Raw genomic sequence first — 14219 nt, forward strand, 5'->3', positions numbered from 1 at the left:
TTGTTCATTGTTCATAATTTCTTGAGGGTGAATTTCAGCCTCTGCTTGCTCTTAATGAATCTGCATTGGATTATTTGATATATTGGCTAAGCAGAGATAAGGTGTGCTCAGCACAGCCTATAGCTTTATTATTAGTGTATAATACTTCAAGCACATAGTACTTTTTGTCTCTACACAGCTGCTTAACAAAGATTTATCTTCATTTAGAGTGCATTCGTTCCCTCTCTTCATTGGAACACAGGTTGAAGAGTAGCCACAGACAACTGCCTCCTGCCAACAGATGGTGTTCAGCTGAGTCAGCAGCTTACCTTGTGTGTAACAGAGTGTGTACTTGCAGGGCTAGTGCAAATATGTGTGTATCAGAGGTCAAAAATACGGACGGAACACACTCAGATCCTGAGGATAAACTGCCAACATTAAACGTATGATCTCTGGAGTTTAAGAGTCAGATATTGTAAACTCATAGCAACTTTCACAATAAGGTTACAAAATCCTCATGGACTAAAACGGAGGTGTCATACAGCAAAGGATTACAGCCTGGTCTATATCGCCCTCTCCTGGACAGTAAGCTGTAGTGTTCAAGTGTAGCTCATTTCTCTGCATGTAAACAACTGAAACAAAATAAAAACCACAGTTCTCATTTTTGGTGTAGTTTTCATTCAAATACAAAGTAAAGCTACACTACATATATTTTAGTTTAAATGAAGGACTGCAAGAAGCTCTGAAAAGAAGATTTATTTCAAATCCTTGTACAAAAATGCAACTGTGACAAATTGAATGTTTTTAAGAATTTCTTTCCTAAGATGGTAAGTGAAACATTGTTCAAACTTCACCCTAAATAATTCACACAGTGCTAATCCTGATTCCAAATATGTACCCCAATGCCACAGTATTCAGTAACCTCCTGTCCTGAAATACTTCAGTGGATATCGTAGTGATTTTGAAAAAGTATATAAGAGTGTTTCATTTGATTCAAGAGACAATGTCCCCTTTCTTTATCCTTTTTTTTTTTTTTTAGGTATTTAGAGAAATGAGGACAAGAAGTCACTGAATACCAATGAGACACAGCCAGTGAGAGACTGACTGTGCAGCCAGGTCAAATTTCTTGAGTGAAGTCAGTGCTTTCAGTCATTGGTTGTTGATTATTACACAAGCCAGGTTTAACTAGAGATGTCTTTAAACTATCTATTTGGCCACCCAAGGGACATCCATGTCCATCAAAAGTATTTGAAGTGTGCTTGTGACGTCTTTAGCCCATGAGGTATCCACTGTAAAAGCAAAAGAGAAACTTGAGAAAGCAGTTTCAAAACAAAAGTTCAGAGAAGCAGAATAACAGTAACTTCTGATTCAGGACAACTTTATAAAAAATAGTTAGATCTGAAAAGGAAACTTACGGCAGTTTCATGCGCATGAACACTCTGGCCATGAAGAAGCTGAGGAGGACGCTAACAAAGCCGATGAAGAGCAACAAGAATCGGTTAAGTTTGGGAATGTTTGGTGCATTGGAGCGGTCCAGGATTATGAAGCCCAGGCCTCCCATTGTGAAGAGGAAACTTGAAGCAAGTCCTTCCATGATGTACTGCCCATTCACTCTGGAAAAAAAGATGTGCATTCGCTGTGTATCGTTCAGGGCAACCAAAGCAGAACTTAACATGTCCATTTGGCTAGTAGATATGGCTGTAGTTATGGGTGGTATACCTGTAAGCCAAAAAGGCTACTGGCCGCTGGTGTCCATGTTCATCAGTCATTGAACCTACACTTGGAGGCTCCACAATGACGTCATAGATTATGCCTATGATGTGGAGCAAGAGTACGTTAAAATCAATACTCATCATTAACAACAATCCTCATAATACCAACCGGATCAATTTAATCTGATCCAGGTATATACTTAAACACGCGTCTCGATGCTAAGTTAAACCACTTCCTACAGGCATGCCATCAAACATCGATGCTAGCTGCAACCACAGTTACTTTTCATTCTTGTGTTGTAAACAGCCTGCATCCTAGCGTTAACAAAAGAAAACTGATGCAAAAGTGCAATCAAATCTTTATATTCTAATCTCACACGAAAAACCATCACTATGAAGCAGCACAGTAACACACAGCAATGATACGTCAACAAGCTAGCAGGTTTGCATAGACGTTAGCTTAGCTCATCCATTTACCTCCTGTGATGAGAAAGTAGGACACAATAACAACCGCGTACACCGTCATAGCAGACGGCATGTGTAGCCATGATGGTTTCTTCAGTTTTATATTCGGACATTCCAGCACAGTGAAGGGTATACTGTATAACGTCTCCATCCTTTTCTGTAGAAACTGCCCGTGACTACAATTCAGCTGCTGACGCTGAGATCCGTCTGCGCCGCGACTTTGTTGACGTGTCCCGGAAGTACTTTTTACTTCACTCTTAACATGTAACTTTAATTTGGTAAAGTGTTCTTATTTTTTATAATTGCAGGTACATTCAGAGCATATTTCAACGCTAGGAAAACGTTAAATATTAAATATATTTATATCCCCCCAAAAATTCTACAAACGATTGCGCGTGACGTGTATTTAAAGGGACAGTAACATGGTGTTTAGACCATAGACTGGAGGTTTAGCCCAGATAAAATGTTATTTCATCTATGATTGTGACTAGATATTACGAAATGAAATTGCAGTACGGGCTCTGTTACCTTTATGGAGTTTACACCCTCATAAACTACTTCATATAGCGAAACTGTTGAGGTCCCTTACATGTATAACAATTAGTATCAATCCCTCACGTAAGCTAATGTTTTTTATTTCTCTAACAAAATAAACTTTTGCTTCTTCATTTAACTTGCTTCGTACAAATTAAGTGTGTCAAAAGAAAAAAAAACTTTGCATTGCTATTAAATAATGCTTTCACATTCTTTGTGGTTACTTATTCTAACAAATGTATGTCTGGAATAAAAAATTATGTACCACAGCTTTATCTTTAGAAAATCAGAACAGCATAAAAAATGGCATTTATAATGTGCATAACCCTCTTAAAAACCCAGTGAACATCAAACTTCTGAATTACAGTAAATGATCAAATTGAATTTTGCCATAAGCGCTATTGTTTATCCATCATTCAAATCCAATTTCAGTGTAATATAATTTTTTAACAATAGAATTATGCATCTTCTGAATGTAATGGGTCAAAATTCAGTCATCAACCTTTTATTTTTCAAAAACCAGTATAATCACAACAGGAATGGGATTTGTTTGTCATTTTTTATTGTGGCAATACAAATACACATTTTACTTAGATTTCTGGCTCTGTGCCTGGGCCTTGAGCACCTTGACGACAATCTTCTGCTCCTCAATCAGGAAAGCACGCTTGATCCTGAGAATTCAAACAAATAAGTTGTGTTAAACAACACAGAACTGCTGTGCAAAATTCAAAAGCCTTTGTGATGCTGTAATGGATTGTCTCTTACCTGTCACGCACACACTTGGCGCACATGGAGCCACCGTAGGCTCTGCTGACGTGCTTCTTGGTCTTTGAGAGCCTCATCAGAACCTGGGGTCTGACAGCACGGATCTAAACAAGAAAAAATCAGGAATAAGTGGCAGGAATTAGCAATTCATCCTGAGCTCAAGAATTTGATACCACATTCATTAGTCTGAGTTTTAATATGTATCAGTTTGTTCTGCTTTTAAAATACTAGATTATCAACGTAGCAAGAAATTACGTATTCTAAAAGATGAAGTAAGCATCTCATCTAACAAGGACTTTTTTTCATTTCAGAAATCTAAATGGCATGATTTACGGAGATCTTAATTACTCACCCCTTCAATATTCTGCCATTTCAGTAATAGATAACTCTGTAAGCAAGTTCTCAAATCTATAAAATGGGTCTGACAACCATTTCGAAGTTGAGCAATCAGTAGCCCTTTATGAGTTTTAACAGTGTAAAGAGACCTTTTTAAAGTAAACAGGACAACTAAAAAGGCCCTAACTCAATGTTTTTATTTCTGCTGAATGCCATGGAATAGTTAATCAGAACTTTTGCAAACAAAAATGGCTGCTCAAGATGCTAAACTGTTTGCAACAGGTGCATGTCAGCCATCATGTTCCATTATTAGTGTGTGCATCTAAATACCTATGATTGTTACAATACAATTATAAATTCCACTATAACTAGAAACATCCACTTAAGCACTTGACAAAAACAGAAGACCTCGTGACATCAAAATTCTTGTTTCACAAGAAGTCTAAGGAAAAAATAAAATGAGAACATGCAATTTATTACCCGCTTGTGTTCAAATCAAAAGATTAAGACAACAGGCAGAAAACATGCACATCTTCAAATTACTCTGTGACAGCTGCATTTGCCTTATCTGAGTTCAAGTTTGCTGCAGCATCTAGCTATTTAGCAGATCCTGAATGATTTGGAGGCATCTGTCGGCAGAAGGTATGTCTGGTGTTCTGGAGGTAGTTGTTATGTATACTTGTTTTGAATGCGATTTCTGTATTTGTGTCTGCTGTAATTTTGTAAACGCTGCTGTGTCTTAACCAGGAAAAGCTTTAAAAGAGATTTTTAATCAAAATAAGTCTCTTACTAGTCAAACAGAGGTTAAATAAAATTCTTAAAATTGAGGACAAACGTTTCTCTTTTACAGCAACTCTTGCAAAGCCTCTGTGCGGAAAGAAAACCACCACTTTAATCCATTTATAAAGATGTCTGATAGAATCTCTGAGGTCAAGACAGATTTTATAAAAAATGGCACAGTGAAAAGTCTGGGATATACAGCTGTGTCTTTGGCTGATTGAAGAACTGATGCCCACATTGGTCCAACCAGACCCCTGTGAACCCTCATACTGTCCACAGCACGAGCATCAGGTAGTACAACCACACAGCTATCCATGATAAACACTGGACTTTTGCAAAAAATACTTTAAGGATACTTACTCCACGCAGTCTTCCTGGGCAGATGCCACATGCTGACTTGGGAGCCTTGCCGACCTTCTTGGTGTACAGGTACACAATTCGGTTACCGGGCGTCCGGGACCTGCACAAGGCATAACGTGCTGTTAGGATGAATCTGACATCACAACAGACTGCAATATATGACCATTAAAGAACATGGACTTACAGTCTGGTTTTGTTGGAGGCAGTGTTGTAGGACAACCTACGACGGTAAGTGAGGCGCTGCACCATCTTGACGCTGAAAACAAACATTTACAAGTTAATCCTGTAACATGATGCTATGATGCTAACATCACTAGCTTTGCTAACAGCGATTTGTCGGCTAGTTAGCGTTTATGTCACATAAAAGTAACAACAAGCAAAACTAAAGCCAAGTTCCTAAGTTATATCGCGCTACATCTGTTTAAAATCCCCCTATTTGGCGTTACTATTTCTTACGGGCACAGCAATTATCTCAACCATAACACAGAGATGCCGGCCTTGGGTACCCAGGAACATCATCTTTCTAATATCTCACTCAAGTAACTTATTGACAAAATGATCGGATTATTAAAACTGTATGTTTCTCTTTAACATTAATTTACCCCGATGACCATAATAATTTCTTCCAAAACGTTAGATTAAAGTGGATTCTAAACACATATTATTTGCAAGGAAAGCAGGCGCCGCCATACCTGCTTTAGCCGTAACCGGAAGAGGGAGGATGAGGGCGGATGCGGCGGGTTAAAGGGCGTTAATTCAAGAGCTACTTCCCGTCGCACTGCCGCCTACTGGTGGTTTATCAATTTGCAGTGAATGCTCACTAAATATCAATAATATAATAATATCAATAATAAGATTTATTGTTGTTAAAATGTATTTATGCAACAATTTAAGAAGATTTAGTACCCAAACCACCTTCAAAATGCGTAAAAGGTATGAATTCTCCTTTCAAACTGATCCATTTAATTGAAACCATCGTATACTAAATAAATGTGGAGAATCTACATTTAGTGTACTTATTCAAATCTCACAATATTTGTAAGCGTTTATTTATTCTGAACAACTTTTTTAAAAACTTTAAAAAAAAAAAGATTTTTGTAATTTGAAAGGCACTTAAAACTTTTTGCATGAGCCAAACATTGACATTTTCTCTTTGAAAAAAAAAAAAGAAGTGATTTAAAATTACATTTTCCCTAACTTTTTCTCATAGCCGGCATGGCATATAGTTTGACTTACAAGTCTACTTTCTTTTTTGCATTCCTAAAAGTACTAATAAAACTTCATTACCAGAAGTACGTAAAGGCTATAACACAGCTGTAACAAAAGTGTCCAATAAGTTAGCAGCTGGATCAAATGGTACGAAAATATTCTTAGGAGCATTACATCTTCCTGCTCTTTTCATTGTTTTCTGATCATTTTCACTTGGTTATACTGCTTATTGTCTAGCAATTTGTTACTTCTATTGAAAGTGCTTTAACAGTGCTTTTTTTGTGCCAAAATTTAGTCGAAATTTATCATGCAGAAATAAAATTGAGTGCTTATTCTTAAACTCAGAACTTTCTCGAAGTTAAGGAGCAAAGAAAGTCACGTTACACCTGAGACTGTGCATCTGACTTTTGATTTTAAACCAATGCTGATGTTGTCCACTAGATGACAGCATTTGTTAAGCGTTTTGTAACAGTCAGTCTGCCTTCTTGCAGTTTACATAGAGGCATACATGAGAGATGGTTAGCCCTGAAAACTTGACTGCAGTGAAAACATTCCATATCAGCAACTTTTAAAAACAGTGGCTGGTGTATTTAAGATTGTGGTTTCATTTTTTTTTTCCAAGAAAAATGTTTACATTATTAAATTTAAAAAAAATTTCATTATTTAAATGGATGGACCTATTACCAAGGTAACTTGGTACTTGAGTTGTCATTTGATTCATAAGATCTTAAACAAAAAAAAGCCATGACCAGTACTTAACTCATTTGTTTGTTTTAAATGACCCCCTTACTAAAAAAAGTATAAAACAGCCCTTTATGTCTTGTAGTCATCGATCAACCCTAGGCACGATAATGTGTCAAAACAATGCAACAACTTAAAATTATTTAAGGTTTACATTGTACAGACATAAATACACACACAGTGTGGCTCCAAAAGAGAAAGGAATGGCTCAAAATGGCTCCCTTTGAAAGAGGTGCGATGTCACAGACAGGCATTTGCCAAGCTCGGCCAACAGATGGTGAGCTTGGCGTCCTTTTTCAGATGGAGCATTTGGCAGTGGCAAAGTTCAGTGACAACACAAGGATCTGTACAGTGTACTGGCAGCCGTTGAAGGCCATGAAACTGTCTGGGTTATGCTTAACTTAGTTAAAATGGCTTGTGGACAGGATGCTGCTGCTCATTATTTTGTTCCTTATAATAAAATGTACAGTAACAAAGATTCCCGAACTATAATACTGATGAGTTGCACCACCTTTTGAGCGGACAGTCAATAAATTTAAGGACTCCTATCAAAATATGGTGCATCATAAATCAAAGGTATCACAATTCAATCTAAGGGAATTTTGATATCTGTTATTCTGAATTCATGACAAGCACTGATAAGCATGAAGAACCTGCACACACTATTACTGTGCCTCTGATTGAATACTTTTCATTACTGGTAACCTCTAGAGGTCCAAATTTGCTCTTCATAGTCTGTTAAAGGACTGATTTGATTAAGTCCAGATGTGATGTAACCTGGGATTAACCCATTCTTCACAAGAATCAGGGTCCATTACAAAGGGAGCCAAAGAGATTTGCAGCAGCGCCACAGGACACACACTCATGTCCAAATAATTAGTAACATCTGCAGGGAGTCTATCTTAATCTTGTCAGGAGTAATTATTCCAACAGACATCTCAGTTAAATATTTGGTTTAGATCCCAATCAATTGTAAAACACTACATTTTAAAGAAATCATTGATTTAAAAACCACTTGACCTCTTTCATTTTGTAAAGCCCTTTCACATTGTGGCCTCTGCTTCTCAGTCATTCTTGGCTTTAGTCAAAGATGAACCATATCACCTTAAGTGCACTTGATTACGCAAGCCCCACCCCCTCCGAACCCCCGCATCCCCACCCCCACCCCATCTCCTTGGGCCTTCTGTGTAATCTGCTGAGATTTAAACCTGCTGCTCCTGTTTAATAAATCCACTGCGATTAAAATAGGATTACAGCTCTGCTTTCGCCTTCCTAATGACATCAGAGCATGAAACATTTTTCGACTTTTTTTTTCAACTTGTCTAGTTTTTTTTTTTTTCTTTTTTTTTTCCACAAGCTCACTCGTTCCTCCCTCCCCTTTGCTATAACCAGACAGGCAGCAAAGATTTTTACCCCCCACCCTCTGAAAAAAAAAAAAAAAAAAAAAAAAAAACCTTCATCCCTGTAGCCCAGCAGGTCAGCCCATCTGTGTGGCTGTTGACATAAGGATTAGGTTTATAATGCAGCCCACATCCTGTATCAATGCTGTCCTCCATCCCATCATACTTCTCAATGGCAGACCACAACAAAAGAAAACAGGCTTCAGCATCTTCTTACTGCTTGCTTGAACCCTTGAAACACAAATATCAATATCCATCTCTGACCCTTTTTGTCCTATATGTCTTTTTGAAGTATTGTTATTCAATGGTTTAATTCTTTGAAAGGTCACAAAAGGCAGAGATTGATTGGATTTCTACAACAGCACGGCTGGTGACCCCAGCAGAGTAATCTGTTTTAGATAATGTATTCATATTTGATGCAAAGTATAGCTTAAAATGTGGATACAGAGGTCCCTATTCTGTCTATCTACAGTTCCACAGTTTCGTTTAGCAGACGCTTTTGTCCAAAGCCGTACAACACACGCAAGAATATAGACAAAAGGAAAAAACCTAGTTAGTGGGACAACAGTGCTATAAGTGATTTGGCTGCAGGTGCTGCCATTGGGTGCAAGATTATTCTTTTAAATCAATTTATTTATTTTTTTTTTTGTAAAAAAATGTAGAATAATATAGCCAATTATCCACAATTAGTTGCTGCAGCAATATACTTCAGCCTTCAACAACATTCAGTAATAGAGCTGAAAATTCACTAAGAGCTGGGTCTGAGACCTTCTGACTCATTGTACCCCTGAGGACAAAGAGGAGAAGGGTCAGTTTAAGTGCTTAAGTGTTCCCTGAATAGATGAGTCTTTAGAAATCTCTTAAAGTAGAAAAGGACTCTAGGTAATTCATTCCACCATTTGGGCACAACAGAGGAGGAGAGTCTGGCTAGTGATTTGGAGCTGCGCTGGGAGCACCAGGCGTCTTTATCATAAACTACTCTATGCATTATATCTTTGTACAGACATTTCTAGTGCACCGAAGGGGATCTTTTTAATGTCAGAGCACGATATTGTTTCTTTTCCTGCCAATATGAGGTAAGACATCTCTCAGTCATACGTCTCAACAAACTGATAGATTTATTGAAATTTGGTAACAATTATAATAATAATGAATTTTATTTATAATGCACTTTACATTTGGAGGCAAATCTCAAAGTGCACAAGAAGGAAAGATAAAAACAATAAAAACATTAATAAAGACAATTTAAAAAAACAATAAAAACATAAAAAAACAGTAAAAATCAGTCAGTAATAATTGTAAATAACAGAATTAATCCGGAAAGGCAATATGGAACAACTGATTCCCAAAGCATATTGAGTTAATGACCCTCAAAAAAAAAACGCCGTAATATACCTCTGCGGCTCGGTGCAGTTTACTCTGGTTTTACATTTTATCATGACAAAGACGAGCTATCCGTATCTCAACTCTCTGTTGTGCAGTGGTACGCTGTCCATCTTCTTCATGAGACTGTTCAGTTCTATCAACATCTAACCAGAGCTGAAGAAAATGAAACACTTCTAACTAATTTATGGTGACAGATATGACAACTAGTGAGCAACTAGTGACCAAAAACAGATCTTATATCCAGGTAAATAGGTTTTTTCCCCAAGTCATTCAAAGGTGGAATTGTTGTCTTGGTCAATGAAAAGTTTGAATCTAACAGCACTTATTAACAGTTTCATGCCTTTACCAGACCAACTCTGGTAGCACCTTTATCTTCCTTGCTAACAGCTACAGTGTGCCTGCCAGCCAGTCAAGTCAGTTATGCCTAATGTTTTACAACATCATTAAAACTCAAATAGAAATTGCACTTTTTACACATTTGCTTTGGCTTCACTTCTTAAGACCAAAGGTTGTCACTGGTTCGCTTTAACCTTTGCAGGGTTCCACGATAACGTGATAAATTTTGTGCACATGAGCCCTGGAACTACTCCCTTCTTACGGTTAAATTAACCCTGGCAGTCAAGATAGTGTCTCACTTTCACTCTCAGTGCTTATACCTAATCGGCTCCAGCTCTTAGTGATCAGTTCTGCCTGTGGATTATCAATTTGTTAATCTCTTTTGAGCTTTCTACCCTTGATTTTTGGCAAGAACTGTTTCCATCTATCTTTAAACCTCATCACTATTTTGGAAAACAGTTACCTGGCTGATCTAAGGGCCTCATTGATTCACTTTTTTACTACCTGATCTTCCCCATGATGTATGCTCCCCCTTTTTTTGCTGACTCCATTTTCCTGAGGGGCAGGTGGTCTAGCCAAGCCTCTTTGTACAGACCTGTGGCGGTAGTGGGGGGTTTGCTAATATGAGGCTTTCAGCATCTAATCCAAAGCAAGACTCTTAGAAAAAGCTTAAGTAGTGACTCTCCATTTTTAATGCTTTCCTCATCTTTGGGACCTAAGAGCTTTTGGCGTAAGTTATTAATAAAAAGTACTTGTTTATTAAAGCTAACGCAATAGCCTGCTTCAGTCAATTGTTCCAACACCGGAAAACTTGCTTGGTTATCATCACCCTATCTACCCCCCAACTGCCCCTGCCTCATTGCTGACAAATCCATACAACTATGTGGGACACAATGGCTTGGATTTAGCTGCCGGGCCAAAGCGAGGACGGGCCGGGCGGGGGGCAGGGCCGGCATGGAAATTTCTGTTGTTTTTGTCGCAACACAGATTTCAGACAAATCAAAACAACTGCCACTATTATCCCCACCCCACCCAGCCAAACCCCCTTCCTCCCCACCACAATCCACATGACCCGTGACCAGTCATCACTTTTATGTTGGAAATGCAGCCAGATGAGGAGCGGTCAGTGCAGTGGCGTGGTGTGTAGGCTGCGTGAGCACTGAAGCAGGTCATTGTTAAAAAACAGCTGACGGCCAGGATGGGCTCTCATTTGATTGGCAAAAATATTGACAGATGTAAGAGTGCACATTGTGACGATGATGAGCACTGATCAGAAACATGAACACAAAATATTCTAAACAAACGAAGCTGTTAATGTGACACTTGTCGTGTACTGTACAAACACATTTTAACTCAATTTCTGAACATTGACAAGGATCCATGAAAATTCCTGCTTTACAGAGAGTCAGTGCGTCAGTAGAGTGCCTTATTTTTCCCCGATATATTTGTCATGTTATGTTGTATGTAGAGAGCAGCACATCCCTGTATTTGAACATCTTATGCTATCAAGTGCTTATAAATTCAGATGAAAAAATAAGTAAAACTAAACAAATTTATGAAAATAGTTGAAAGTAACATTGTCAGTCACCTGTTTGGCAAAGGGGTACTCCTGCAATGTACTTAAATAAAGTTTAAGAACCTAAATACTTAGATTTTAAAGTAATTTCATCCAAACTAGAGAGACTGAGGTACCTTTAATGTATTATCTGTTTAACCCTAGGTTGATTATGACAAACTCCTATCTCCCAAATTACAGATCCCCTGTTTACCACAATTCAGAGTGCGTCTTTAATGAGCTCTTTCCAACCTTTGTCGTTCAATTCATTTGAAACAGGTCTGCGATGCAGGCTGTCTTTGTAGTCTTAAGCAGAAATGACCCAGAAGTCATTCTGACATCAGCAAGGTTTTCTTTTGAATCCAGAGATGACAGAGATGGTGTTGTGCAACCTTTTCGATTTTTCAAAAGCTGAATGATGTCTAAACTTAACTTTGTATGGACTATATTTACCACTTAAATTCTTATCTCCAAACTTCTGTGCTGGCTGAGCAGGATGCTTGGTGTGGCTATGAGCTCCATGTAAAGATCAATGTATTGCAGTCAGGCAATCAAACTCAATCACTTTCTGACTAATTAATAGTCATCTTGATCTTAGCATGTGTCAGCCTTTTGTTGCAGAACTTCCAAATGAAATTTTGATCCATTTGTCATTAATAAAATCCCACAACCAAGACATGATAACATTGGGGGTCTTGTTAGAAGTTGAACAACAAAATACCTTGTCTTGTCCATTTCATCAATTTCATGGCAAGTTTGCTAAGCTAGTTGCCTGCCAACCTCAAGAAATCAATTTTACTTAAGGATTTCACTGCAGCCAGCAAACATGTCATTTGGCATGTAACCCTCATTAAAACCACCTGACTCATTGACCATTGCATTTTTTCCAGAATTAATTAGCTGTGCCCTTCATTTTCAGTCTTCATGCCAAACATTTTTCAAACACCTGACAGAAACGAAACACATGTGAGGATGGTGTTGAACAGCAATCCTCAGAATCTATGTTTGTAGTCAGTATGTTGACATGCACGCAGTAATCTGTCTCAGGTCATAGCTAAATTTTTAAGTCACAATGCAGGGTTTTGTCTTGTCTGTGTAAACACGCAGAAAAGAGAGTCAGACTTCTAGCCGAGAATGTCTCACTCCACTTCAGTAGGTGGCGCTGTGTCCTTTTTTAATCCGCAAAGCTGCGAGCGAACTAGTCTTGGTTCACATGAAGAGGAAGCAACATTCTAACAAAGATGGCTGCAGCTGTATCTCTTTATGCTTCTTATGTCTCCTACAAACTATGTGTTTTAATTACATTACAGTCCAGTGACCCTATTTGTTGCAGTCATCTACTGCCTCTTGCAGGTGAAATTTTCTCACGCTGAAGGCTGAGGCCTGCCGAGTTCTGCCGAATCCAACCTACATAGGTGTGTCAGTCGTGCTATGCTCAGTCCGTTCCCAATCTGACTTAGCTGTTTACATGCTTCTTATTAGTCTGACTGAATCTGGCTAAGCTAATGGTCAGTTTTTTTAAGCTGCATGTAGACGTACTGAGTTGCATGGGGGTCGTCCAATCCAGAGAGCTTAACTAAACCTATATGTGTTAAATGCTTGGTTTTGATTGGCCAAAACTCCCAACTAATGGTAATTTACCTTCAACTGCTTAACCTCAGCTTAGAGTCGTTAAAAAATGAAGCTTTGCTGATGACAGCAACGATATTGAAACATTTGCCTCATTCATGTCCAAAGGAATAGAATAGAATAGAATAGAATAGAATAGAATAGAATAGGAAATACTTTATTTATCACAGAGAGGACATTCAGGAATCACAGCAGCAATACAGGAAAACAAAATTAAGAAATGCCAAATGCAAATCCCACACTTAAAGACTCCTGTCTCACCACATCAGGGTTCTAACCTGCATAACCTCAATTCACACTATATCATATCATCCTGTATTAATCAGATGATCAAGAAGACACTCAATACTACAAATCAACTACTTTGTGTTGAAAACAAAACATGTACCACAAAGGATGTTAGTTATGAAACATGCACTTATTGATAATCTGAGGTAAATCAAGTTAGTGCTGTCGTCCTTTGTATTTCCTGTTGGGTAACACGGGGGCAGCTACAGTAGCGGGGAGATGAGAGCAGGGGAGAGGGGCCAATCAATGAGGTCACTGAATCATGATTTATTATACAGCAGCAGGCCATTAGTGTCACACATACTTTGTCACACTATATAGAGATTGCGTGTCTACATCTATCCAGCAGGGGTTTGCCCGTGGACTAATGCTAAGTGGTTTGGAGGCTTCTTCTGACATGAGGGGAACATGGCAACCCCAGGGGGGCTGCAGGGGGGATGGTAATATCGGATGAAAGCTCGGTATTGGTCGACATATTAAAATGAAGCAGAATGGAATGTGAAGTATGTGTGACCTTTTCTCTGCTCACTCCCCCATTTTTTCCCTTAAGAAAAACAGAAACATAAAATATTGGAATAAATCTGTATAAATACATGTTCATGTAGTTTATTCATGATGATAAAATTTAAAGCTCTTGTAAGGAACTTTCTCTTTTTAGTAGCAGGCTATATTTGGACCGGTGTTAACATTAGTAAATCCTGGTTATGTCCTGCCAGTCATCTACCAAGCAGAGCTAATGTAACC

The 14219-nt window shown here is 38.3% G+C and overlaps 2 protein-coding genes across 3 annotated transcripts; both read right to left on the reverse strand.

The window, feature by feature from the left end:
- Window positions 1-720: 720 nt before the first annotated feature.
- ostc (oligosaccharyltransferase complex subunit) lies at window positions 721-2389 on the reverse strand. Its single transcript, XM_074661896.1, has 4 exons — window positions 2169-2389; window positions 1699-1792; window positions 1395-1592; window positions 721-1268 (listed from the first exon to the last, which is right to left on the reverse strand). Exons 1-4 carry the CDS (start codon window positions 2305-2307, stop codon window positions 1250-1252), a joined length of 450 nt encoding a protein of 149 aa, XP_074517997.1. The 5' UTR covers window positions 2308-2389; the 3' UTR covers window positions 721-1249.
- Window positions 2390-3230: 841 nt separating this feature from the next.
- Window positions 3231-8145, reverse strand: rpl34 (ribosomal protein L34). 2 transcript variants are annotated; one of them, XM_074661907.1, is made up of 5 exons: window positions 8140-8145; window positions 5116-5187; window positions 4932-5031; window positions 3456-3559; window positions 3231-3361 (listed from the first exon to the last, which is right to left on the reverse strand). In XM_074661907.1, exons 2-5 carry the CDS (start codon window positions 5178-5180, stop codon window positions 3277-3279), a joined length of 354 nt encoding a protein of 117 aa, XP_074518008.1. In that variant the 5' UTR covers window positions 5181-5187; window positions 8140-8145; the 3' UTR covers window positions 3231-3276. The 2 variants fall into 2 exon arrangements, with proteins under 2 accessions (XP_074518008.1, XP_074518007.1); XM_074661906.1 differs by lacking the exon at window positions 8140-8145 and adding an exon at window positions 5624-5702.
- Between the last annotated feature and the right edge of the window lie 6074 nt (window positions 8146-14219).

This window comes from Halichoeres trimaculatus, unplaced genomic scaffold (genome assembly GCF_033239565.1).
Source record: "Halichoeres trimaculatus isolate MK-OKI-2021-1 unplaced genomic scaffold, fHalTri1.1 fHalTri1_scaffold_22, whole genome shotgun sequence".
In the NCBI taxonomy this organism is placed as follows: Eukaryota; Metazoa; Chordata; class Actinopteri; order Labriformes; family Labridae; genus Halichoeres; species Halichoeres trimaculatus.